Source organism: Melospiza melodia, chromosome 10, assembly GCF_035770615.1.
Source record: "Melospiza melodia melodia isolate bMelMel2 chromosome 10, bMelMel2.pri, whole genome shotgun sequence".
NCBI classification, from domain to species: Eukaryota; Metazoa; Chordata; class Aves; order Passeriformes; family Passerellidae; genus Melospiza; species Melospiza melodia.
In genome coordinates, this window is record NC_086203.1 from 22401000 (window position 1) to 22428744 (window position 27745).

Here is a 27745-nt window from a genome sequence, read left to right on the forward strand (position 1 = left end):
AGGTGAAGCAAGTGCAAGGAGACCCTGCCCAGCCCCACGGGCCACCTTAAGCGGGGCCGGGGCTGGCGAGGCCGCGCCGAGCACATGGGCCCGTTAAAGCAGACCCGGCGCGGTCCCGCGGGGCGTTCTCCGCCTCCATGGGGACGCTTCGCTCCGCGCTGCCGCCCGGGGCAGGGCGCAGCTCCTCCGCTACAGGCCTCGGCGCCCTTCCCGGGGAGCCCGTGCCCCGGGTCCGGCCCCACACGGGCGCGACTCGAAGCCTCGCCCCAGGAGCTGCATGGGGATGGGGGCCGGGCGGCACCCGCATGCCGCGAAGGAGCGGGGCGGCCGCGAGGAGCCTCTCGGCCGGCGTCGCTCCACGGCCACGCGGTGCTGGTGGCACCCCGGGTATCCCGACTGCGCGGGCTCCGTCCCTGTCCCTGTCCCCGTCCCTGTCCCCCGTGTCCCCGCCGCGTTCCGGTGTCCCCGCGGCCGCACGCCCCGCCACGCAGGGCGCCCCCCAGCGGCCGCACCCTCCCCGCGCCCCGCCGTGGCCAGGCCCCTTTAAGGCGCGGGGCGGGCCTGGGGGCTGAGCTCTCGCGGGCCTTGGGAGCCGCGCTCTCGCGAGGCTGGGGCAGCGCGGTGATTGGCTGCAGGGGGTTGAATGTAAGATGGCGCCCAGGGAGCTGTGAGGGGAAAAGACTCGGGGCCGAGGCAGCGGCGGCGACAGGGCCGGGGTGAGGCGGGGCCGGGTCACGCCGCGGCGCAGCCGGGCCGGCGGGCCGGGGTAGTGCGCGGCGGCGGCGGGGCTGGGTGGGGCCCCCCTTCGGGCGCGGGAGGAGGAGGCGGCGGTTCCGGGGGCGGCGCGGGCCCGGCGGGGAGGGGGAGGGGGCGGCCCCGCCTGCCGCGCGCGCGCTTTCCCGGCCCGCGCGGGCGCGCCCCCCGCTCTTCCCCCCCGTGCACCGGGCGCGTCCCCGTCACCCCCCCCGCCCGGGCGGCGAGGCACCGGAGGGCGCGGCCTGTGCGCGGCCCTCGGCGGCCCCGTCCTCGCGGAGCCCCCGACATGGCTCCTGCCGGGGGGGCGGGGGAGGCGGTGTCACGGCGCCGCCTGCGGGCCCGGCCCGGCCGCCCCGCCGACAGACAAAGGCGGCGGGAGCGGCTGGGGCAGTGCCGGGTCCCCGCGGGCGGGGGAAGCCCCACGGGCTCCGCGTCCCCGCTCGGGCAGGACCGAGGCTGAGCCGCAGCCGGTGTCTCAGGGCCTAAATACGGAGCTTCGCCTCGTCTCGGCTGGGTGGCCGAGCGGTCCGTAGCGTTCCCGGCCGTCTCTCGGGGATCACCGGGAACACCTGCGGGGGGAGGGTGGGGGCATCGCCTCTGGATGCGGTCACTGCTGCTGCTGCCTTGTTCTAAGTTCTGTGTGCCAGTAATTCCGGTGTTACCGCCGTGCCGCGCCTGTCGCCGCACGGCGCTCTGTGACAGATGTGCTCGCACAGTCGCTCTCAGTCCCACCAGGCTGAGGGATACGATGGTTACAAATTGGGCATCTCGCAATTCCTCAGTAGGAGCTGCTAGCTGCGTGGATGTTCATATCTTTGTTTCCTGATATTTTTTTTTTCTTAATGGAATACATATTAAAAATAAAATGACTTAATAAAGAAAGAGGAACTGGGGATGGAAAGGGCTTCTTTGTTCTGTCTTCTCCAGAACGTTACAAGTCTAAGAGCTCAGGACAAGAGCAGCAGAAATACATGCAACATGGTGACTGGTGAGTCCAGATTGTCCACATGCTGCAAGTTGTGTGTGTGTTTTCAGTAACCTCAGTCTAAGTTTTATCAACTAACCGTATGTGCTCATAATCTTCAAAGAATTTCTTGAACTTACTTCTTGAAAAAATGCAGTTATGCTGCACAGCGAGGCGTTATCTTCCTGTATCGGAGAAACTTATTGCCTGGATGCTCTTTTTTTAAATTTTAAAATGCAATATTAAAAACATGCTGCTGAAATCCAGTGAGGGTGGAGGTTTGCAGTTTCCAGTGTGTGTCTGTGGGATAAATGGAATGCACAAATTATTGTGTTTTAATAACTAAAAGTAGTGACTGCAGCAGCAAGCTGTATGTGTTGCCCAGCAAAAGCCTGTTGAATGCACCCTAGAGCCTTACAGAGGTTTTCTGCCATAAGTGCAGGTTGGTTTAGTGTTAATAAGTAAAATTTCTGTGGGTGCAGCATTACATTTCTGAATCTTTCTGTGGACCTGGTACCTCCACTGCTGCACGGGGTGTTGGGAAGTGCAGTTTTGGGTGGTTCAGTGCTTCTAGTTAAATAGTCTCAAGCAGCCTTAAAACTGATACAAATGACTCTGGGAGACACTTTTACCTCCTCCAGGGTCTGTAACTGCACCTGTAGGGAAAACCCAAGGAAGATCTTGCTGCTCTTCTGGGGCAGGAGCAGATCCTCATGGCATGGTGGGGCTCTGGTCCATGCCTGGCACTTGGAATTCTGCTCAGCTTAGTGGCTCTTAGTATAGTCACTTGAAGAAAATGTAAATGGTTTTTTTTCCATGGTAGAAGAAAGGAAAGAGATTTCTTCTGACAGCTTGTGAGAGAGGAATATTTACTAGTAGGGGAAGACTGGCCTAGTAGGCTCTTGATTTGATGCTAACAAGAACTAATTGAAATGAACCAGCTGAGCAGGGTCAAGGATTTGTATTTAAGAAATCAGTGCTTGCTTTAAGATTTGTATTTAAGAAATCAGTGCTTGCTTGGTGCTCAGAAGAGGTTGGTGATTGTTTGGTGGTGGATCTCTGCTGCTTATGCTTCTGGGTGTCTTGTGGCTTCTGGTCTCTTACCCAGGAGAGTGATGTAGCTTGTGAAAGAAGGGTTGGGGTTTCAAAAGTAGAAGTGAGGGCTAACAGCTCCCATTGGGAACAGTGGTCCTGCTGACCTCCTGACTTTCTCCTTTGAGGAGATTAACAGAAGGTGGATAGCTATTCCCTGAGTTGTTATGACACACTAAAATCCAATGCAGGAGCAGGAAGGGAGCACCTGGGAGAGGTGAGCCCATCCAGTTTAGCAGCAGCTGGCTATCAGGGAGCATCTGTGGCACTTATGTCTGGGATCCTGCTGTCAAAGAACATCTGTGGCATTCGTGTCTGGGATCCCAGCATGGCATCCTCGAGGCTTATTCTTCCCTCTCAAAGCTGTATCTGCTAGTGCACCTCAGGGTGGACGTGGAGAATGATGATTCTCTTCTGAAAGCCTCACTGTGGTACTGAAGGCAAATACTTGAAAGCTCCAAGTAGAAGACTGGGACAAGTTAATTGCTCAAAATCTGTTTTCCAGCCTCAGTATATAATGCAGCATCATGCAGTTAGATGCAAAACACATTTCAGTGTGCCTGCTGTAAGTCCTGTCTGAGTCCTGTGTCCCTATGGATGCATTAACATTGTTGTTCTCCCCTGGTTTCACCCTGGCCATATGGTTACCTGGGAAGGGGTTAGCAATATGTGCTGTAGAGGTACAGGATACTCTAGGATAGCTCCTGAAAAAGTGAGTAATCTTACTGGCTCTGTCACCCAGAGCTGGCTTGAAAATGTCAGATTGGTGTCTCAGAAAGAATGATTGTTCTGGCCAGATGTGGGCTCTGCAGGAGCTTCTGTATGCTGATATTTGCAGAGCTGTTGGATTTGCTATGTGAAAACCATTATTTGGTGTTTTTTCCTAAACATGTTGTATATTTTAAGAATATCTTCTACAGCAATATCATACAGCAACAAATATGTCTTAAACACTTCAGAAACCATAGATAGAGCACAAGTTACCTCATGTGTTCTGTTACCTTTGATATTTCTTTTTCTCTTGTGAGCCTGGTCCAATGCACTAGCCATGAACCTCCATGTAAACAGAAGCTGTGTGTTTGTACTGCTGCCACATACCAGTGAAGAGGGGTTAGTGTTTGCTTCAGCTCTGCCAGGTTTTGGTGATAACTGGCACTGGACTTCCAGTGTACTTGAGTGCCAGTGAAGGCCTAGAGTTAACTCCAGTTTTCACACAGGCTTTTGCAGCCTTAAGTTCAGCCATAGCCCTGTCTCAGTTCTACTTTGTTAAATCATGGTGAAAGGATACCTAAAGCTCTGGTTTTGTACCTGTTCTCTTTAGACCTACAGTTATAATGTACATAGTGATGTCTGTCTGTTTTTCCTCCTTTATGCAGCTTGATCTAGTAGTGCTGAATCACCTCTGCTAGACCTGATCTTGTGCTGTTTCACATCTTTTCACAACTGTCTCAGTATCTGGTGATGTTATAGCTCAAATGCATTTATGCTCTATCAAGGCTAATTACTGCCTTAGAAATAACCAGCATACTCACTGCAAAAACAATTTGTGGGTTTAAACAAGAGAAGTCAATAAGAGAAGAATGCTGTCAGAGTATCCCCTAGAGCTGTCTGTTCTCAGGTGGAGTTATCTTTGGTCCTGGTGGTTTTCTTCTTTGCTTTCACTTCCGCCCTGATCATCTTAACTTCTTTTTTTGTCTTTCTATTGTCTTCACACATGGCATGTTTCTTGTTAACCTCTTCCTATATTAAAAGGACATCAAGAACTGATGCTGCAGTTGCCTTTGTCATTTCCAGAGCTCTGTTTCTCCATGTGTGTAGTTCCCAGTTTGAGGAAATATCTCCATTGCAGCGCTCTCCTTTTGCTTGCTGTGTTCCAATCGATGAGGCTGTCCTAGTCCTAACAGCAGTGAGCTGAGTGCTGCATCTGTTGCTCTCTGTTGTGCTTCCCATCAGCTGCCTAGAATAGAATGCACGGCCTGACAGAGCACACTGCTCAGTTTGCCACCTCTGTGGCTGCAGAGCTGGGCTGCACATATTGATCCTGAGCCTCTCTCACTAACAGTGCATGCTGCAAACAAATGGAATGTACCACTGGATCTGTCTGGTACAGGACTTGCCTGGTCTGGGTGAAGTACAGAGCTAGGGGAGTTTACATGGCAGTGATCTCTGGGAGGAGGAGGAGTCACACCTGGGTATCATTCAGACTCCCCTGAGCTGCCAAGGGTTAATCTGAGAAATGTGTAGTAGCACAAAATGCCTCATAAAACTAAAGCATCTGTCCTGGGCATCTGGCTGTGCATGTTTGCCAGTTTTCATACAGTACTTGGTATGAGAGATTAGTTACTGGAGCTGAGAATATCCTTGCATCAAGGAAGTGCTGTAGTTAAAGACTTTTACTTTCTCTTTCCTTCAGGAACCCTGAGGACCTTGCAATATGAATAATTCTCTGGAGAACACCATTTCCTTTGAAGAATACATCCGTGTGAAGGCACGAACGATCCCCCAGCACAGGATGAAGGAGTTTCTAGACTCCCTTGCTTCCAAGGGGCCAGAAGCTCTCCAGGAGTTCCAACAGACAGCCACCACCACAATGGTGTATCAGCAGGGTGGCAACTGCATTTACACGGACAGCACAGAGGTGGCTGGGTCTTTGCTTGAACTTGCTTGTCCTGTGACAACCAGTATCCAGCAACAAACTCAGCCAGAGCAGCAGATACAGGTGCAGCAACCCCAGCAAGTGCAGGTAAGCATCTGAAATCATCTCTGAATGGATATGTGACTGGCCAGCTGATGGAGTAGTGTCCAGAGGTGCTGTGTAACCTTAAGCCTCAGACAAGTACTTAAGGGGCAGGGCTTATTCACTTCAAATAGAACAGCAATATTTCCCTTTCCTTTAAGGAATTTGGGGGTAAATTTCTCTCTTGCCTGTGCCTCCCTGGAGCCCTGCTGTAGGAGGAGCCACTTACATAGCAATGGAGTGGTGTCACCTATTGGAGAAACAGTCACAGTTCTGGCACATACACAGCTCCAGGAGCCCTGTGCTCTGAAGCTGCTATAAATACCAGCCCCCTCTGGCTGTCTGATTGTTCAGGCTGGCTGTGGGATGGAGCTTGCCTTAAGGATTTATTTTTCTTAATAAAATCAATAGTCTTTAAATAGTTTTCCTTGAACATTCTAAAAATTGTTCTTGAACTGACTCTTAAGTGAGGAGGAAATGCAAGAGAGTCAACTTTAGGATATGAATTGGGAAGATACTGGAAAGGAATTCTAAAGGATGCATATGCATCAAGGTAGATTATATGTTTGCACAGTGGAAGGAGTTGTCTTTTTTGTTTTGGGTTTTTTTAAGTAGGTATTACATTAGGTATTTTATTAAGTATTAAGTAAGCAAATCCACTATCAGAGAAAAAAACCAATTTTATAACTTAGGGAATTGCTTTTGTCTTCAGATACATTTTGTAATTTGAAGAGTTCATAAGTTCATAGGTGGCAGGGCATTTACTAAAGTTTTTCTATGATATGTTTCTAAACAGCTGAACCCTGGCTATAGCTGTAATTCTGATACACTACACTTGAGATATGAATCTTTCTTGTTTCTGTAGCAGAATGAAAAGCTGCAAGCTCTTTCTTTTCCTTTTTTTTTTTTTTTTTTTTTTACAACAAGTGTGGGTATGGAGTCACAAATGCCTGGAGTTCAGGTGCTGTGTGCTTGCTGCAGTGCAGTAGACTTGTGTCAACAGCTCACTTGTGTGTTTTTATCCTGTGGCAAAGACAAAACTCCCTCACTGGTGACTCGTCTCCAATTACTCTCTATTGAATAAATGAATGCTTAACTGGGACTTCTGTAACCTGTTGCCCTACAGTGACTTGTGTTGAAAGGCTTTTGAAGAACAAAAACCTGAGCTCTTTCAGGCATGACTTGGATCTCTGCATGAGGCTGTTAAAACTGATCAAGAGTGTGTTTGGTTTTACCAGCTAGTATGTTTTCTGGAAAAAGTGGTTTTTTGGTTTGTTTTTTTCAGCAGAAGAGCTAGGAGGGTTGGCTTTTGAGTGCCTCAGCCTTGAAGATGTGGAAAGCCCCAGACAAACTGTAAAAGTCAAAAGGAATTTTTTTCCCCTCTCACTCTTGCTGCCTCATTTCAGAACTACCCAATGTTCAGGCTTGACCCTTGCAAGGCTTCTAGTAACAGAGATAGGGAGGGAGGTCATATATCTTGTGCTCCAGAGAAAAATAACCTGACCTTCTTGTAAATAAGCATAGAGTTGCTGCCAGAGACCGGTTTCTGATTTTGGAACTGAGTGACCTGCACCCTGAATATGAAAAGCTTCTCATGAAAATGAGGATTTCAGAATTTTCCTGAAAAATGCTGTCTACTCTCTTCTCCTTGTTTTTGATGTGCCTCTGCTTTTAGATACCTGCTTTCCCATCTGTACAGATCATCATTACTATTTGTATTGCCTGCCCTGCTGCTTACTTTAGGTGGCACATTTGGTACTAGATGTGGCTGCAGCTTTTGTGTGTCAGCAGTGCAGCAGAACTCAGGTGTATTTGAGCAGCTAGCTCAGAATTATCTTAGTATTTCTGCGAGAATAGGGTGGAGAAGAATGTCTTTACCCCTTTGCAAGAGTGTTTTTCTGTTTTTCAGGATTTCTTATTGAGACCTAATTTATGTTAAACTCATGACTTAGTGTTCACTGTGGCAGCAGTGGCAGAGCTCATCTTCTGGGTAAAGCTGGATTTTGTTGTGCCTGGGGAGTGACAGTGTTCCACCATGGCAGTGCACCTGCTCCAGCTGGCTCCCTGTGCTGAAGTACTGCTTGTGTTTTGTTATGATGAATTTTGGTCATCTGCTGAAGCCTCTTAGCTTTTGATTAAACTTGTCATCCTGATACTTTTGATTAAACTTGTCATCCTGGCACTTGGATTGGTAATCTGTTTAGTTCTTGCTAATCCAATTGCAAGTCAGTGGAAGACCCTGTGAGTGACTGTGCTTATGTCTGGCAGTGTGACAGTGCTGCTGGGGGTGACTAACACTATGACCAGTCAGGTGACCTCACAGTTGAAAGTGCTGCTGGTGATCTTGCAATCATGGAGATAGTGCTCAGGTTTCATCCTGGGTTTTACTTGCTGTGAACAACTAAAGACAGAGTGTCACTGCTTGCTGCTTTTATTTATTTTAGAACAATAAATTCGCTCTTTGGAGAAGTTGTCGCCTTAAGGTATTCTTGCCTGAAAGGCTCAGAAAAGTCTTAGCAAATGTTTATTTTAGAGGATGAGTGGATGCAACTGTTGGGTTATGTACACTGGTCATTGCTACAGTTTAAGTGTCCTGGAGCTCCTTCCACACCCAGTACAACAGGGGTGCCATAAGTGACCTTGAGAAGGAGTTGAGTATGTCAAGTTGTCATACCTTGTTGTGGATCAGGGAGTGGCAGGGAGGGTCCGTGTTTTGCTCCAGTCAAGGAAGTGTTTTATCAGCTCTGCTTTTGGTGAGATTGTTGCTTGTTGGTGCTGTGCATGGAGGCCTTGGAATTGATGATGCCACTGAGGTGTTTAGTGCTGCTTGCTTCCCAAATATGGTACTTTTGTAGAGGTCAGTGAACCTCTTGTGCCTCTTACCCAAGAAGCTTTCACTGAAGGAATATCAGAGGACAGAAAGCATCTTTGCTCATGGTGTGTGTGGAGAAAATCCTCCGTTTCAACTTTTTATGAACACTCTGATGTCTAGGTGGCAAGATTTTCTTGGGCAGGGCTTGAGAGGAGGTTGCCACATGTGAGCAAGATCACAGAACTGTGTGGGGAATGGTTGAATGCCTTTGTAAAATATCTTTCAGTTAATACTTGTGCCTTTCTAATTGCTCAATTCCTTATGTGTTTACTGTTCACTCTATTCTGTGACTTCAGACTTTTATAGGAGGCTGGACATTATTAATGACACAAGGCAGGGAAAGATGCCCTTAAATAGCTTAGAAAAAAGTCTCATCTCTGGCTCTGCACAGAATGCATCTTTCCTTCTGATGGCTGTGCCTTCCCCTTGCCTCTGTACAAGTTCTGAAGTTTAGCTTGAAGGTAGAGTTCCTATTTGGTTATGTTTGTAAAACATGCCAGTATGATTTTAGTGTAGCAGCAGGTACTAATTAGCATTTGCTAGGGCTGAGTGGGACAATTCAAAGAGTGGTTATAGTCAAGAGTGGTGTTTTAGAGGTGGCATCTGTTTGTACATGGAAGTACTTTTCTGTTGGAGAGGTAAGCTGGTTTTCCTTGGTTCATGTCTTTTAACTGTCCTAGACCTAAATCCCTCCTCAGTGTACAGCTTGACAGCATAATCTTGATATTGTAACTGTTTAAACACACCCAGGGCCCAATTTAGCTGATGGAATTCTCTCTCTGATGTTGATGAATGAGCAGAGGAAAGGCCTGGAGTGAGAGTCAGTGTGGCAGCTGTTGTGAAAAGCTGACTCGCACCCTTCCCGTAGCCCTTGTTTACTTGGATAGAAAGGACTTCCTGTAAAGTGGTTAAATAACAAGTTCTGATACTTCCTGCTACTTCACTGATCAGTCTTTTCACTTACTCTTCACTTACACTTTGCAAGTCTGTTTTGTACTTGCTTGTACACTTTCTGGTGTGGCTTTAGAGGGAACTCTTTGTTACAGTGTTAGTTTTTAGTGCTGGACTTGCTTTAGCTTAGCACTGTTTAGTGCTGCACTTGCTTTAGCTTAGGGCTGTTGTTGAGGAAAGTGTATTTTAAGTCTTCTGTCCTTAAATTTGGCATAAAAAACTGAGATTACTCTTCTCATGCTCTCATTAACTTTTTTCCCAAATGTTTGACTTTGTGTGGGAAGTTTGAGATCTACCCACATTACTTCTGGGGGCATTTGGAGCATAATTCCTGCAGCAAGTTGGCCACCTGCTGAAGGCTTCTTACCTCTTGTAGGTTTGGAGCCTGTCATTGGTGTTCCCTCCAGATGAATCTAAGCTGTGAGATGCAGTCTTGTGTTTTGGTGATGTCAAACTAGAACTAAATTTGAAATAGTCTTCTGGAAGGCATAGTGTGGACATGTTGGTACATCTCCAGTCTTGCTCTGGAGATCTGCTCTTGGTCTGTATTACTGCTTGCTGGTTTAAATACAGTTTCAGAAACCAAGATCTCTTTGTGAAAAGATGCATTTAAGAGCCTGTCAGGTGCTGTAGGAAAAGCTACATATAATGGTTTGGAGTTAGGTTTTAGGAAATATTAGATAATCCAGTCAGTCTGCAGATGAAAGAATTAACAAGCAAAGAAAATCTCAGTTGTTTGAGAACTGCTGTTCTGAAACAACTGAGCCTGATTCCTTTTTGGGCAGAGAATCCACACAGAGCAGACATGTTATGACTCCTACTTGCAAGTTTCTCTATCAACCTTAGGAAAAAAAGTTTTAGCAACCAGGCTTCAGATATTCTCGTGGTCCTAGGGTTACTTATTTACTCTTTGCATTTGCTCAGTTCAGGACAGAGTATGTTTTTGGGTTTGATGTGACAGAAGATTTCCTTTAAGGGAATTTAGTTCTGCTCTCCTGTTACCATACAGAGTTGATTGCTGACACTTTTGGTTTTCTAGGCAGCTGGTACTTGGTCCAGCTTCCAGCTACTTCATGGTGAAAAGGCATTTCTCTGTGTCATGGCAGCCTGCTGGGAGGTGATTCCTTCATGCTGTTGGATCCAGACTTTTGGCAATAAATAGTATTTCAGTACTGGTAACTTGGCATGTTCCTTTCTTGCAGCAGTAACCCAGGAATTGCCAGCATAACATGTTTTTGCTTTAATCTCCAGCATAAAATGAAGATTTAAAGTCCCCTGTTGGTCTTGGCCTGTAAATTTAAAACATTCCCCTTTGTACAGAGTCTTTTATAAAGTCTGCTGCTGCTGAGTGTAATTCTTTGTCCTTTTTTCCTCAGATAGCAAGTTAGACAATGAGGTCAATATAAGCAGCCTCTGGTCTCAGACCAGGGTAAAGCCTGTAATCATAGCAGATAAAGCAAATGTTTCTTGTGTGAGACCAAAAATATCAGTGCAATAAAACATGTCATTTGTTCAATCTTTGGCTTTTGCCTTGCAGGTAATCTTCTGAACAAGGATTTAAATTAATAGTAAAGACCATATTAGTGATTTTTAAAGTGAAGTGTTTTGGAGAATTCTTGCCTTAGGGGTGTGATTACAACTGGCTTTCTTAAACTGAGCCCTTCCCTGGTATCCGTGTTTGGGCCTGTTTGCCCAAGGCAATACTCATGCTGCAGGGCAGAACAATATCAAATAGAACTGAGGAAACATCCCATAGGTGAGTTCAGCTTTTTCAATTGACTGCCTGATCAAATCCCTCATTGATGGAGCTTTTTAAGCTGTCATGCTGACATAAGGTCACATGCTTCTTGTTACCTTGCAGGAAATTATTAGAGTCACCACGTCATCTGGATGACAGTATCCTGCCCAGAGTTCCCAGAAGGAACTATATCCTATTCTTCCTGGAAATCTATTAATTCTTAACAGGAGGTGACTTATAAATCTGGCCTGCCAGTGGGGCATTTTGCTACCCCAGTTTTTTCCTTAGCAACTCTTAATTGGCTGTAAATGAGTCCTTAACATTTTTCAGGACTTCTTAGCAGTGATGCTGGGAAGTGAGATTTTGTGCACAGCAGGCCTGCATTGTAGTTCCTTTTGGTATTGTCAGACTAGTGTGCAGTCTCTGTGCAAATGCTGCTTTAGTCTGCCTGGATCCAGGAAGTGAGGTAGAAAAAGGTGAGAGAACTGTGAGTAGGAAGACATTTAGTCTTGCAACTAAAGAAGTCCGTGTTGGCTTCAGAAAGAGGTGCTGAGTAATTAACTGCCTCCCTGAAGATGAAGTGTTAATGAAGCCTAGAGAAACAGATGGTCATGAGTACCTGGGATATCGCTTCTAGGACAAGGCAGATGTAACAAGTTGCCTCTGTAAATGTGAGGAAAAGTGGAGAAGTGTCTGGACAAGGGATGTGAAGCTGTTAGGACCTGAAATTTGTGCTAGGGGCTACCTTTGACTGCTGGCTTTCAGTGTGCTGCTGGACTGCTGCTAGGTATTGTGGCAGACCTTGGACAAATGAGCATTAATGTGAGAGGGTGTGATTTTTCTTTTTTTTTTCCTCTAAAATAAAAGGAACTGATTGGGAATCAAGTCAACAGATTTGTCAGTGTTATTCTGCATTGTCTAAGTGCGTGAGCTAGAAAATAAAACTGAGTAGTTTGGACAATAACTGGTATTAAATGGAATAAGTAAATAATGAAAAAAGGTTGGTTTTAATTATCATTGCCAAAGAAATTCTTCTAGAGTTTACAAAACATGCTGCAGCATAGGCCATTAATGCATGACAAAGATTGACGTTGAACTTGCCACATTCTGTGTTGGCACCCACTTGAGTAGGGTTACTATTAATGATAGGTTTCAGAGTAATAATCCTGTGCTTTATGAGGAAAGAGCCAAGTGCTGGTTTCGACTTACCCATATTTCTTAGTGCCTGTCACCAGCAAGTGATCCTGTGGCCATCTTGGGACTGGGGTGGGCAGCAGTAGAACAATCTTTAGAGCATGGTAAGAATGAGGCAAGCTCCTGTGAGTGTAATGTGAATGACCTTTAAGTCTTGGTATTGCAAGACCTGTGCTAAAGTAACATTTTAGCAATGCAAATAGTTTTGAAGACTCTTGGATTCCAAGGATGGAATCTGTTGGCTTGAGCCCATAGAGCTTTGAGGGTGGAGATGTAGCTCACATGCTGTTCTCTCTTTGCTGAGAGTCGTGTGCAATGCTGAGCAAACACATCTACTGTATCACTGTTATCAACCAGGCACTTCTAGAATAACTTGGCTTCATTTTCCTGAAATCTTTACTAATGGATTAATACATGGAGTCAAAAGGTAGCATAAAAAGGCCTGGAGCATAGATCTTGAGTGACAGACCATCTCTGCTGAATCACTGGTGTTTGCTGACCTCTAACTGGTGCCTTGGTGTCGTTGCAGGTTCAGGTGCAGGTCCAGCAGTCACCGCAGCAGGTCTCCGCCCAGCAGCTCTCTCCACAGCTCTCTGTCCATCAGGCTTCAGAGCAGCCAATACAGGTGCAGGTGCAGATCCAGGGCCAGGCACAGCAGCAGGCATCCCAGACAATACAGAGTCAGTCTCTTCAGAGCCCCAGCCCGTCGCAGCTGCAGGCAGCCCAGATCCAAGTGCAGCATGTGCAGACTGCCCAGCAGATCCAGGCTGCAGAGCTACAGGAGGAGCACATACAGCACCAGCAGATCCAGGCCCAGCTTGTGGCAGGACAGGCCATTACTGGTGGCCAGCAGATCCAGATCCAGACAGTTGGGGCACTGTCACCCCCACCTTCCCAACAAGGCTCCCCACGCGAGGGAGAGAGGCGGATCAGCTCTGCGAGCGTCCTTCAGCCGGTGAAGAAGCGCAAAGTGGATATGCCTATTACTGTGTCCTATGCTATTTCAGGGCAGCCAGTTGCCACAGTGCTGGCCATTCCTCAGGGCCAGCAGCAAAGTTATGTCTCTCTAAGGCCAGACTTATTAACAGTGGACAGTGCCCACCTGTACAGTGCCACTGGGACCATTACTAGCCCCACTGGAGAGACGTGGACCATCCCTGTTTACTCTGCTCAGCCACGTGGTGACCTTCAGCAGCAAAACATAACCCACATTGCCATCCCTCAGGAGGCCTACAACGCCGTCCACGTCAGTGGCTCCCCCACAACTCTGGCTACAGTGAAGCTGGAAGATGACAAGGATAAGATGGTGGGAAGTACTTCAGTAGTGAAGAACTCTCATGAGGAAGTGGTGCAGACTCTTGCTAATTCGATCTTTCCAGCACAGTTTATGAATGGCAACATCCACATTCCAGTGGCAGTGCAGGCTGTGGCAGGGACATACCAGAATACAGCACAGACAGTGCACATATGGGACCCACAGCAGCAACAGCAGCAGCCCACACCACAAGAGCAGGGGCAGCAGCAGCAGCTACAAGTCACTTGCTCAGTAAGTTAAAACTGCCTCTTAGTCTCAGTTGGTGATTAACAACTTACAAATGTTTTGGAGAGGGAGTGTGCCAGCAGACAGCTGGTGTCTGGGAAGCAGAGATGCATCTGTCCCAGAAGCCTGAATGTGACACAGGGCACTTGGGTATAAGACTTTAATGTGATAATGTTGGTTCATAGTTATAGGATTCAAAACATTCCAAAAGAAAGCACAGTCTTGATCTTAGTGTTAAAAATTAATAGATACATACTGATTGCCAGACTCTTCATAGCAGGCATTCTGAGATCTGCAGTATTTTCCTGAGCTGTTGCAGTGGACAGGCAGGGATAATTGCAGCCAAATAAGGTTTGCTAATGTGTACTAGTCATGGTCAGTTACTTTGTGTTGTGTTGCATGTGGGAGTCCACAGCAGATAGGGTGCCTGGGTAAAGTATTGAAATCTGACTTGTTGTGAGCAAACTTCCAGGATCAAATGTACTTTAGAGTACATAAGATATTTAAAATAAAATACCCTAAACATATACACAATTCCAGGGGGAAGGTACTCTCTCTCTAGGGGGGACAATAAAGCTACTAGAGGTGAACCATCATGGTTTTGGGAGTTGACCCTCTCAAAACTGTGAAACTGAGAAAGAATTTGCCTGCCTGCCCTGTGCTGTCCTGTGGCATTGTGCTTCTAGGGGATCTGGGCAAGTTGCAGCAATTTTGGTTTATTTGTGAAAAATGCAGGTTTGTTAAGAAGCACGTGCCAGTTCAGCAGACTCATGTCAGCCAATGTCCAGCCTTCACACTGGACAGAGGTGTCTGTGAGGTTAGGGCAGAAGGCTGTCTCTTGGATTGGGCTGATGGAGGGAGTTGGCTCTGGAAAGCTTTCAGCTCTCTGGAGATTAATGTGGCAGCACTGGAGGAGAGCAGAGGCTCAGTCCTGGCTCCTGCAAAGACAAGGTGTCAGGACACCCTTGGACTCGTGAAGGCAGAGAGGCTTTGCTTCACAACTCAGTCACCATCTGCCTTGATTAAAGCTGGGCCTTCTCAGGCAGTCTCTGCTGCAGCTGCAGGGGCTGAGAAGCAAGAAGCTAATAAGAGCTGATGCAGAGAATAAAAAGCCAGCCAGAGCGAGTTGGAAGGCTCCAGTCTGAGGCTCTTGCAGACTTTGCCTCTTAAGCTGTTGGTTTTTTATACTAAGGTACAGGTATTTAAAGTCTTGATGCTGTTTTCCTATGCCATGGGCTCTAGTTCTGTGAGAGCAGCTTCCACTAATATTGATACTTAGCAGTATCAAAGGAAAAGCTGCTTTTTGGAGTAGCTCTTAAGGAAAAAGCAAAACTGCTTTGATACAAGAATTGCTATTTCTGTAACATTCAGGGTACCAGTGAGAGTTTGACTAAGGTCTGTAAAGCTGTTAATTGAGGTAGTTATGAGATTCTGTGGCATGGGATTGAAAACCTGTAGTGATGAATGCAGAGTGAGTGCAGCTGAAGGGCTTGCTGCAGGTTTTAGATTGGTGCTGTTGGTTGCCTGACAAATAAGTTTCAGTTTGAGATTAAAATTCTTGATGACCTAAGGTCCCACTGCAAAGTAAATTTCCAAAGGGTCTGGAGATGCCTTAGGTCTGTAATAAGTCATGCAGTCGCTCTTCACACAATAATAGCTAGTCCCCATTAATAATATTTGATATTTTGAGAACATTGCATTGAAATTGAATCAATGTTTTGATGCTGTGTTCTAGTATTACTGCTTTATACCTTTTACAAATGAATTCATCTTATTTATCACTATGCTAAGAACAGAATGCATTTATTATGTGTGCCTGTTATGTACTGCTTAAAGAAGAGAGTCTGCACAGGGAGGGATGGCAGTGGTGTATGGCATGTGATTGTACCCAGGACCTTCCTTAGGGCAGTCTAGGTGTGGAGCAGCAGTGGTGAGTAAAGCTGGTGGCACCTTCCTGTTCAGGGCTGGTGGTCTCTGTGGGCTGCTCTTGTAGTGAGATGGATTTCAGTGGCAATTCAGAGTGACAAGTGAGCTGAAAAGATGGATCTGTCCGTTCAAACTGGAAGAGTTTTTGGAGTGTAGAATATTCTTTTGTGAGCAGCAATTCAGGTCAAACAGCAAAAGTTGCATTCCTTGGATTAATTTCTTGTTGGGAGTGTTGCAGAAGGTTGGTATCCTGGGGCTACAGGTTTTGTGGGATTCTTGGGTTTTGTCCAGCTGTTGCATGTTGAAGTGTGTGTATAAACTGAGGGTTTTCTTTCATAGGCTCAAACCGTTCAGGTTGCTGAAGTTGAACCACAGCCGCAGCCACAGACTTCACCTGAACTTCTACTTCCAAACTCTCTGAAGCCAGAAGAAGGTCTTGAAGTGTGGAAAAGCTGGGCACAGACCAAGAATGCAGAGCTGGAAAAAGAAGCCCAAAATAGACTAGCACCTATTGGAAGTAAGTGCCGTTGACAATATGGCCTTTGTTTCCTTTCAAGTAGGATTAGGAGTGACTAAAATGTTACGTGTGTGCTGCTCTGGAAAACCCTTTTGTTTAATCAGTGATTGTTCCTAAATTTAAATTTAATTTACTCTGCAGTACTAATTATTGTGTATTCCCAGTGCCACAGGACATGTATTAGCTCTGTGCTGAGCCCTCTTGAGCCCCCGGGCTGACAGCAATAGAAAAGGGCACTGCGTGGCTGTGGTGATGGACAAATCTGTCTGTCCAGGCTGGTAGAACAGTCATGGAGTTGCTGGTTTGCTGTTGCTGCAGGGCAGCATTTCGCTGGGGACATGGTGAAAGAAGGCAATAGTCAAACATTTGGTAGGGCAGAGGATCTTCCTATCAAACTCTTTCCTGTTTTATCTTTTATTATTTCTGACAGCCTAAGGTCTGGATTTATTTCAACTTGCATTAGTATACTGGGAGAATTGAGGTAGTGCTGGACCTGCCAGATAGAATGGAGACATGGGAAATCTTTCCTGAAATGTAGGAAATAATATGGCTTTATCACTTCAATAATATAGCTTTGTTTTGTTTTTCCAGGGCGTCAGCTGCTGAGGTTCCAGGAAGATCTCATCTCCTCAGCTGTGGCTGAGCTGAACTATGGCCTGTGCTTAATGACACGAGAAGCTCGGAATGGTGACGGTGAACCCTATGATCCAGATGTGCTCTACTACATCTTCCTGTGTATTCAGAAGGTAGGATGGGACAGCTCCATGTGCTGCAGAACTGTCCCTGTTGTCAGCATGTGTAGGGGGTCTCCTGGTTATAAAAATAGAGACTGTGACTTCTATTAAGCTTACCAACAATTTTATAAGAAAAAAATCTCTTTGCTTAAAAACCTTGAAAACATGAGATGACTTTTCTGTCCTTACTGCAAGCAAGGCTTTAGTCTATGAGTTAAGTTTGTGAATAATGGAGTTCAGTATCACAGTGAAAGTAATAAATCCATTTTGCTTTTTTTGATCGGGAGGAGAAGGGTTGCATGATGACAACTTTAAAGAAGTTGTCAATGTCAAGACTTAAATTTAGTTGAAGCTTTAACAGGCAAGAACTTAGCTTTATGTGCTGTGGGAAGTATGAGCTGTCTGGAAGAGCTGCAGGAACAGAGCTGCACTTGAACAGGGAAATTGAGCATCCTTGTTGTTAACCTAAAAAAGTAGCATCCACTAGTCTTGTGAAATAACTAGAAGTGAACACACCTGAAATAAAAGGTGAAGTCCAATCAGCTTTACTTTGTAAGATAGTTTTTCCTTTTTCTGTCCTGGCGTTGCCATGATAGTAATGGAGATTGCCTACCCTGTATTCGCCTTGGTGCAAGAGTACTCACTCTTTAGTAAACTGTGTTAGCCTTCAGTGCTGTGCTGTAAAATGCTCAGCTGAGGATGTGGGCCCTTAGGATGAGGTCAGCTCTGAGGAACACACTTGCTGCCACTGTACTGGGCTGTTGTGATCTCTTACAGTATCTCTTTGAAAATGGCCGAGTCGATGACATCTTCTCAGATCTCTACTACATTCGCTTCACTGAATGGCTGCATGAAGTTCTTAAGGACATACAGCCCCGTGTTTCACCTCTTGGTAAGGGCTATTGTTTAAGAACTTTAAAACTTCCTAGAGCTTGGAATGTTTAAACTGAACCTATAGCATGAATGTAGTCTGAATGGAAACCTTTTTGAAGTATGTAACATCCCTAGGCTAGCTAATGCTGGTCAGGGAGAAAAAAGTGATGTTTGCAGTGAATGCTGGGGTTACTGCAGTTGTCAGGCTCTAACCCTGACTGTCATTGAGCAGTATTTGTCTGTCACTTGTCACCAATCAGAAGGCACATTGTGGGGACTTTGTAGTGTCATAAGATTGGCTTACTTGGCAGGGAGCTGATCCTTGATTTGAATCAGGTTTCTTCATATGAAGTGGTAATACATCCTGCCTCTAATATGTATTGTTTCTTTGGGAGATAATACAGCAGTGTCATAGTGCCATGCAGCCAGATGGATACTGTCTGCAGAACCAACTGAGTGTGAAAGGAAAAAACAATGAGTGAATAAAGCCTCCAGTGCTGCAGTCAGTTGCAGCTCAACCTTATGTTTAGGAGATCATGGCAACAGGGATGGGGGAGGCAGTTCCAGAGGAGATAAATTTTGACATAGTACTGTATGAGAACTAGGTAAAAATTGCATTTTCAGAGCATGGAAACCTGGTTTCTCATTGCCTCATTCCCTTTGATATGTTTGGACATGAGTGAAGAAGTTAATTCTTATGTTCAGTAAAGTAGTTGATGTTACAGGCTATGTGGCTAAGTGGCACCATGAGTTTTGGAATCCTTTTGTTTTCAGTCTGGCTGTTTGATCAGTGCTTTGACATTCCACAAGCCTCACAGTTCATACTGCTGTCTTTCTGTTTATCTGTGTATTTGGAGTGTAGTATTTTTCTTCTACACAAAGGGGAAAAAATATCTGAGAATCAAAGGATTACTCACGTGTCCAAATACATCACTTGGCACTGTGTGCTCACTGAAGCTGTGCACAGGGCCAAGAACTGATTTGTTACACTGGCCTGCCTGCTCTCACATATTATTGGATTAAGAGCATCTGCATTGGAGCCAAGCCAACAATTAAAAGCTTTTAAGTGCATATTCTTTCCTCTATGGGCTGGGATGTATAGGCACGTTGCACAAGCATACTCTCCACAGCTAGAGGTTGATGGATACGTACAAGTGTTTCCTAACTGTACCTGCTATTTAAAAAGTTACTTGCAGAGCACTGAATCTTGGCATTAGTGAGAATCTCTTCTTTCTCCTTCTGTCAAGATTTGTATGCTCTCCAGTATTTACAGACTGTAACATGCTGCCTGTGCTCATGTTGTGTCTGTCCCCTGGTATGATGCTGACCTCTGATTATTGCAGGTTACATCCTCTCCAGTCATGTAACAGAAGAGATGCTGTGGGAGTGTAAGCAGCTTGGAGCTCACTCCCCTTCCACCTTGCTCACTACACTGATGTTTTTTAATACAAAGTAAGTACTCAGGTCTTAGGAAGTCTTGGGGAATAAAAGAACTTCAGAGACCTTAACAGGATTGGTGTGAAACTGCTGCACTGCATGGGCCAAAATCACAAGTTTCAGGTGGTTGCACACAAAGCCCACTTGTAGCTTCATCAGACAAAGATGCACTATAACAAGGAAGTGAGCTAGCAGAGGGCAGACTGAACCTGGGGCTTTTGTATGCTTTGCTACTGGAAGAGTCCTTAGCCCAGTGGCTGGTTTGCAGCCTGCTCATGGTGACTAAAGATGACTACCTTGCTGTTGTGACTGTGTCCCTTGCTTGTCTCTGAATGTCCTGTGTTCTGTTCTTGCTGCTCAGATACTTCCTGTTGAAAACAGTAGACCAGCACATGAAGCTGGCCTTCTCCAAGGTGCTGAGGCAGACCAAGAAGAACCCTTCTAATCCCAAGGATAAAAGCACGAGTATCCGCTACATGAAGGCTCCAGGCATGCACCAGACAGGACAGAAAGGTAGTGTCCAGGAGGTTTCTTTGGTAATATTTTACTTACTTGGGCTTGAAGAAGTGGATGAACTTGGAGATGTTTGCAGGTAGGGAATCCAAGGCTCTGCAGTGGATCCTGGCAGTATGTGTTTTCCATGCATTCTCTCCAAGAGAGGGTAGTACCTTCTAATCATAACCCTGGGGACATACCTTGCCCGAGGCATGTGGGACTCATCAACAACTAAGGATAATTTTTTTGTTACTTTTGTTTGTTTTTTTTTTTTTTTTTTTATGGGCAAAGAGACTATTGGGTGTAAGTGCTTATGAAGAGATGGAGAAAATTCTTTGGGAGGGCTTCTCTTTCCTTGATTCATGTGAACTCATAAGAATTCCTATGTAAGTACAATCTATCCTCTTAAAAGCACAGGATGCAACTGAGGCTTTGCAGTCTCAGTAGTGATATTTCCCTCATTTGGTGCACTGGTTGAGGAGAAGTGGAAAGAAGGATATGGATGGGTTGTGATCTCCTATGGCCTTAGGATATAGCAAGCTCTGCATAATGCTTTTAAGCCTTTATAGCCAGGTGCCTCTGCCCTGGAACAGCCATATGTCTCTTGCTAGCTCTTGTATGGTGACAAGGTGCTGCAGTGTTGAGGCTCTGTGGTGTGCTGTGCTTACACAGAGTGTCTGACAGACTTCTGGGGGGCTGGTTTGTAGTTACAGATGACATGTATGCAGAGCAGACCGAGAATCCAGAGAACCCCCTGAGGTGTCCCATAAAGCTGTATGACTTCTACCTCTTCAAATGGTGAGAGCTCTCATTGTGTGTGTGGTGCTTGTCTTCTGTGCCTGGGGAGCTGCACCCTGTGCCTGGCTGAGTTTGCTGTGATACCACTGGCACAATTTCTGTGTTCCATAAGTTTACTTAAATGGAGAGGGGTGCTGATGTGAGAGAGTGGGATTAACTCTGGTGGCATGTAAATAGAATTTTTGGGGTATTTAAAAGACAAATCCTGATTTGTGAACTGGCTGCTCTTAATCTTGAACATTTGCTGTGTTGACATGAACTTGTTCTTCTGCTTGTGAGTTGCAAGTCATCTGGAAGCATCCATTACTGAAGGTAGGATTAGGGTCCTATTCAGACTAGCTTCTGAACAAAAATAAGGACTTGCAATGGAGATTGGAGTGTGCCTTAAAGGACTAATCTCTAAATTATGATGATTCTGAAATTTAATGTAATGGTTCATCTGCACAGATGGATCTGCAGGTAGCCTGAAAGTGAAAATGCCCCATCCTTTCTTCACTCTGCAGGACCCCTAAAGCCATGTGTGTGTTATGCTTACTAGTGTGAAATAAAAACTACTTTGTTGTAGTCCTCACCATGGCTTTTTAACCTTGGCACATCCTAAAACTTCAGAATGAATGTTACCCCTAGATGTATCTCTGTTCCTTCATCGTGTGTGTCATCAGCCAGCTGTTCACTGTCAGGATTTGTGAAGCCTGGGGTGAGGACAGCGGTGCTATCTCTGTTCCAGCACATTTTGTTAGTCTGGTTGTTTCTGATCTTCCTCTCACAGCCCCCAGAGTGTGAAAGGCCGGAATGACACCTTTTACTTGACCCCGGAGCCAGTGGTGGCCCCCAACAGCCCGATCTGGTATTCCATCCAGCCGATCAGCAGAGAGCAGATGGAGCAGATGCTCACCCGCATCCTGGTGATACGAGAGATTCAGGAAGCTCTTGCCGTGGCTAATGCCAGCACCATGCACTAAGGCATCCTTCGTGGCTCAGATGGGGTGGGGCAGGGTGATGGGGGAGGGACAAGCAAAGAGAAATTGTACAGACTTTTACACTAAAGGAGATGCCTAAGTTTTTGGTTTTTTATTGGTGTAGTTATGAAGCCCTTTTAGGCTTCTTCTCTTTAAAAGAATCTAAAGGAAAACCTACCCATTGTGTATCCTACCCAACACACCAAACTGTTGGAACCATTGGAGGCTGCATATCCCCTGCAAGCTGGGAGCTGTGGAAAGCTGCTGGTTGACTCTGGGTTTTTTTTTTATGATGTAGAAAACACGAACTACAGGATTGGCCTGGTTGGCTGGGGCCTCTGTCTCCTTGGAGCACGTGCAGCCTAGAGGGCACAGAATGATGGATGGACCTGCTCAGCCAGTGGAGGAGAGGCAGGCATCTTCTTTTCTTGTGCTTGGACATTAATTTGCTGTTATCTTGGAAGAAAGAGGAGAGAGTGAACTGCAATTATGATTTATACAAAAAAAAAAAAAACAAAACAACAATTTCTATTCAGACCTTTAAGTGACATTTTTAGATGTTAAAAGTACAAACTTTACCACACTCTTCTTTTTTGGCCTAACATTGAGGCCTTAAAGCTTGAGGCTTCTGTGCCTGATGGAATTCTTGTAACATACACTTGTGTATCATATAAAGATACCACCCTGTTTCTCTTATGTATTCTTACTCTAGTTGTTTATTAAGAATGACGAGCACGTCTTTTCAACATGCCATTGAACAATGTGTCTTTATTTGGGGAAGAGTGAGCTGTGAGGGTGGGGGGTCATTATACAAAGATCAGTATGCAAACTGGTTGTTTTCATCCCTGTTCATGCTTTCCAGCTCAACTCTGCTGGATTTCTTTCACCCCTACAACTTGTGAAGGTAGAAGGGCATACACTTCTGTTGAAGGACCTGAATGTCTGCTTGCTGATGGAAGCTCAGTGCCAGGCTAGGAACATGGGATCTGTGAGACCACATCAGACTGTCCTAATGTTCTGTGGCTTTACCCCTAGGCAAATCCCCCTCTTTCCACCTTTTCAAATGCATCACAACAACAGCATGATGGAGGGGTAGTGGAGGGAAAAGGCCTTCCAGGAGCAGCATATGGCTTACTCCTGCTGTTTAACAGCCTTTTCACAGTTTTTAACACAGCTGTGTAGCTTTTGGCATCATTCATGATCATAATCCCCAGCCCTGTAGCCTTGCCTTGCTGCATCTTAAATGGTTGCTGTATTTTATATCATTAACAAATAGTCTGCTCTTTTGAAGCCAGCAGGTAGCCAACTGTGCTTGAAATGGGAGATCACTTGCCAGGCTTGTTACTTGTGCCACCAGCTTCTTGGATGCAGAGAAGTTACTCTGCTTCTTGAACTTGTCTTCCCTGCTTCTCCACCTCATGTCCCTTCCCTGTTCCAAAATACACAGATAAATATTTAGATATATATTACAGTAAAAGAACTTAAACTTGTGTACAGGCAAGCAACTTTCCTGAAGCCTCTGTTGTCCAGCACCTATCTGTATTGAGAAGGAAGGTCTGCCCTCTCTGTTGGTTGTGCAAGAGTGTAAATTGATGAGAGTAGCCAATGTTCCCTGTCTTTGTGCTTGTGAGCAGTGTTGAGGTGTGCAGCTTAGAGAGACTTCCCAAGCCCCTGATGCTTCATATTGATGTTGGTGTTTCTGAGGGAGCAGGTGTGCTTGAGTCAGTGTCAGTATGAGCAGTTTGTTCCCTCTGCAGGACTCTGTGCTCAAGTAGGTGTGTGCAGAGAGGTGAAGTAGCAATGCACTGTTGTTGTTTTAGGCTCTTAGCTCAGTGTCTGCCCTCAGAACGAGGCCAGAGGAAAACAGCCTGGGATCACTGCCCAGATCCCAGTGGGTCAGCTGGGAAGATGGTGCTTAGGGTGGGTGTAGTGCTGGCAGCAAGTACTGGGACCTCAGTTTGTCTGCTGGGAGCCAGCAGTTGCCCCATTGTAGGGTGGCTCTTGGGATCACCAGTACTGCTTCAGCTGTCAGAAACCTCTGTTCCTTTCACCATATCACAGTGACTGGCATGTCCATCTTTGGCCCTGTTTTAAGTCTTTGAAGACATGGTTGGGGCAGGCTCCACTATTCCAAGCAGTTGCATGTGCCTGCTGCACAGAGTGTGCCCAACAGGCATGCACAGAGTGGCTTTCCCTTTCTTTTGGGCAGTTTGTCCCATTGTCAGAGCAGAGTTGGAAATCCTGCTGCCTTGGCTGTCTCCATCAAAATACAGCAGATATTAAATAATCTGCCAAATCCACACTGTACAAGTTGCTTTACTGGGCAGCCTTGAGAGTCACCTCTTAACACTACACATTGACAGGAACTTCAGCTGAGCTTTCTGGGGAAACAGAATTCCATGTTACCTTAAAATTCTAGATTGTGCACTTTCCTTACTACTCTTAACTGCAAGATGATCTCAAGTCTTTGTAGGGGGAAGAGTTCTCCTTGGAGGATACTGCTTAAGAACAGGGAAACTAGGCACATGGTGAGCTGTGGAGATCTCCTGATGATTGATGGACTGGAGTGTTTCCATTTCTTTCTCATTGTCCACATGTACATAGGAGAGGATCTGCTGATGCAGAAGTGGACTGCTGCACTGTTCTGTACTGTCTCATCAGAATGTCCACTGTGTTCACTTCATTCCCTATTTTTAGAGACAATCGATATACTGTGACTTAAGGATTATTTTCCTGGATCTGGCTTCTAGTCTGTCTCTCTGGAGATAGTTTAAAAGGTACAGTATTTCTAGAATATAAATACTATGTTGTTTGATAGTGAAGAACATGATCTGCTCCCTTGTAGGGGCTTGTAGGAAGACGTGCACAGAGTAGCACAGAAGAGTGCTGTGGCTTAGGGTTGCTGTCCACATTCTGGGAAATGTTCCCAGTCAAACATGTAAAATAGCTTTTTAACACTTTCCTATAACCAGCTTGACTGCTGCTTAAAGGGCATTCCCCCTTGGCTCTGAGAGTGCCAAACTGCTTGTACTGCTCTTGTATGCGTGTATATATTGACAGGAACTCTCTGTGCCCTATGCCTTGTACGAGACAGGCTCAAAATGCATCCATCTCTAAATAAATAGAGCTGAGAAGTCAAGCTAGAGACCCTGTGTTGTTGATTTTGAACTGTGCCCCCATCTTGTCACTTTGGTATGAAAGGAACCATAGAAAGCAGAGATTGCCTGCTGTAAAGCACCTCACATTCTGACATGAGACTCATGTATTGTCCAAGCTCTTGACGTTTAACAGTGTTGCTTTCTTTAGGGAACTTGTAGCCTCTTACATGTGTCCACAGCACCATTAGATTTTCATTTGCTTTCAAGAGGTCAAGCATTTCCTCTTTAAGTGGTAATGGCTGAAGCAGTGGAGAGCAGACTAGGGAGTGGTTCTTCACTCCTGTCTAAAGCAGTGTATAAAGGGAATGGTCTAAGAACTTCATAGGGCTCTCACCTGTTGGCTGCCTCTCCCCTAGAGGTCTAGATTTCAGAGGGGTCACAAGATCTGAAGTAGTTCCTGATCTGTTCTGCCTTGGACAATACAAAAAGACTTAATCTGATTTCTAAATAAGAATCCTCTTCTGCACTGTTGCTGCTAGGGCAGAAATTAAGACAGTCTTGTTCTCAGCAGCATCAGGGCTACTGTCTGCCTTGGCATACATAGAAGGGATGAGGCCTGGAATATTGCTATGCTGTGATAAGAGCAGATCCAGAAATGGTAGAAAAGAGCCCCCTGAGTGTACAGGGGGTGGAGGATTGCTGGTACTGTAGTTTCTCATCCTCTTGCTGGACTGAGTGCTGCTGGACACTGAATGGCTGTGCAGCTGTCCAGCCATACCATGTTCTTACCCAAGTTTAATACTGACTGACTTGGAGTTAGCGCTTGGACTCCTAAATCACTCTTAAAGTGGGATATCAACTGTCTTCCACCCTATATGGGGCTTTTCTCCCCATCCTATTGCTGGAGCTGCTCCTCTCAAACATTACAGGGAATGCACCTTATCCTGATGATTCAGCCTCTTCTGTCTTGTTGGTGCCAATGCTTAAGAAAGAGCCCTTCTTGCTTATACCTCTTCCTACCTTAAGGAACATCTCAATTCTTCCACAAGTCTTGCTGCCATGCTTCCCCCAAATCTCTGAAGCGATTGCTGTGTCCCTACTTGTCGGTTTCCTTTACTCGTGGCTGAAGCTCTGCTCTGACGCTGCAGTCACGTTCCCTGTAACCTTGTGCATGGCAGACACGTTTGCCTGCTTCTCCTTTGGCGTTGGAACTCAGCAGAACGGGAAGGCAGATTAAACCCACTTACAGCAGCAATAAACCATGTCTAGAGCTTGAGGGAACTGCAGGAGAGAATGAGGTGGAGGGGATGTCTCAAAAAGGCAGGGTCCAGTTGCAGCCCAAAACCTCGCTTGATAATGAGTGTGCAGCCTATATGCAAAATACATCTTGTCTGTCCCTCCTGTGTTGACCCAGGTCTAAACAGCACATGTGATTGGCATCCTGCAAAGTGACCTTCAGAACTCTCCAGTAGCTTTGCCCCGTGAGTAACTCACACTACAAATCATTTTAAAGAGATGCACTCAACTATTTTTTTAATTTAATTTTACTCTTATATTCTCTGCTCTTTGTAATCTGCTTGGAAATAAAATGTTTTTCCCTGCAGCCTTTGTTGTAGTCTGTTTGAGAATCATTAAACTTTGCCTGATGTTTCTGTTGGAACAGAAGCCAACACGCCTGTTTACTGCTGTGCCCGTGCCTGTAGCACAACAGCTCAGATCTGTGTGTCCCTCCCAGGTAGGCTCAGCAAACCTTTGTTAGCCTGTTCTTTTTTAAAATAAGGGTAGAGAGACCTGTCATGCTGATCTTGGTCTGGCACGATGCCTCCTGTTGTGCTGATCCTGTGACAGGTGATGCTGACTCGAGGGTGCGTGTCCTTGGCAGGCAGCGCTTTCTGATCTCTGTTCACTTCCTGTGTCCTACAGGGCAACATGAGGAACACGTTTCTTGAAGCTGCTTTCTGATCTTTGAACAAGGAATTAACCTTCTGCAGCAGGGAGCTGTAGGCACAGGAGCACTGCACTGTACTTTAGTCCCTGAACTAGTTAGTGTTAGACAGGGGGTTGCCTTGGGCAGGGTGTTCTGGGGAGCTGCTCAGAAGGGGTGTGGTTGTCCTCATGTCCCTTGTGCTCTGAGGCTGAGTCTGGAATGTCACAACAAGTAAACCAAGAGGAGGAAGTTGTTCAGTAACCTGCAGTACAGGAACTTTTCCTGATGCTCAAATGGAACTGCAGGGATGGGAACATCTCATCCTGGAAAAAGCCAACTGCTATGTCCTGTAAGGCTCCTCTGAGGCAGATCTGTGTTTGTGCCTGTTCTGCTCCTCCTGGCACAGTCCCCCTGCTCTTCTCCAAAATCCTCCTTCCAGCCCCAGTCTGTGGCACAGATCTGAAGGTGCTACACCCCATCCCCAGTGTGCAGCTGTCCTCTTCACACTGCTTGTTTGTACAGCCTGGCCTGGTGGCTTTGGGAAGAGGGGGCTGATGCCTAGCTGGGATCACCTTGGATTCTCTCTGGTGAGGCTGCTGCCTCTCTGCCTTTCATTCCCCTTTAAGGTGCAAGACTGGCCTCGCTGCTGCCTCTTGACTTTAATCTTTTGTGCAGCTCCCTTTGACTTACAAAATTGCTTTGGATTCTGCTGGCTTGTCCCAGCTCTGCATTCACCAGCGACCCAACAAGCCTATTCTTGTCTTCTCAAGCTGCAGGAGTAGCTGGAATCAGCTCCCAACCCGCAGTCTGTGCATGTCACCATGTCATCTGTAGCTGGGCTTTTTAAGGTGGTCTTACAGCAGGTATCGCACTGTACTGGTGCCACAAGCTGGTGCCAGCCAAGGCGGAGCCTGGCACGCAGGGCCTACTGGGCTGCACTGGAGTTCAGCTCTCTCCTGTTGCCTCCTGCATGGTACATGGACCCGGCTGCTCAGCCTGACTACAGGACAGCCGCGATGACGCGATGTCACCGGGCTGAAGACGTACGGGCTCGTTGCCGAGAAGCTGCTCAGGGGGTGCTGAGAGCCACAGCCGTGCCCGGTGTGTGCCCGGTGTGTGCCCGCTGCCGCCCGGCGC

General features: G+C 46.2%; 1 protein-coding gene across 2 annotated transcripts; it reads left to right on the forward strand.

The window, feature by feature from the left end:
• Positions 1-610: 610 nt before the first annotated feature.
• QRICH1 (glutamine rich 1) lies at positions 611-26284 on the forward strand. 2 transcript variants are annotated; one of them, XM_063164867.1, is made up of 11 exons: positions 618-716; positions 1684-1744; positions 5226-5555; positions 12834-13850; positions 16110-16287; positions 16879-17033; positions 17799-17913; positions 19238-19346; positions 19693-19844; positions 20534-20624; positions 21394-26284. In XM_063164867.1, exons 3-11 carry the CDS (start codon positions 5247-5249, stop codon positions 21584-21586), a joined length of 2319 nt encoding a protein of 772 aa, XP_063020937.1. In that variant the 5' UTR covers positions 618-716; positions 1684-1744; positions 5226-5246; the 3' UTR covers positions 21587-26284. The 2 variants fall into 2 exon arrangements, with proteins under 2 accessions (XP_063020938.1, XP_063020937.1); XM_063164868.1 differs by lacking the exon at positions 1684-1744 and having other exon boundaries at positions 611-716.
• The last annotated feature ends 1461 nt before the right edge of the window (positions 26285-27745 follow it).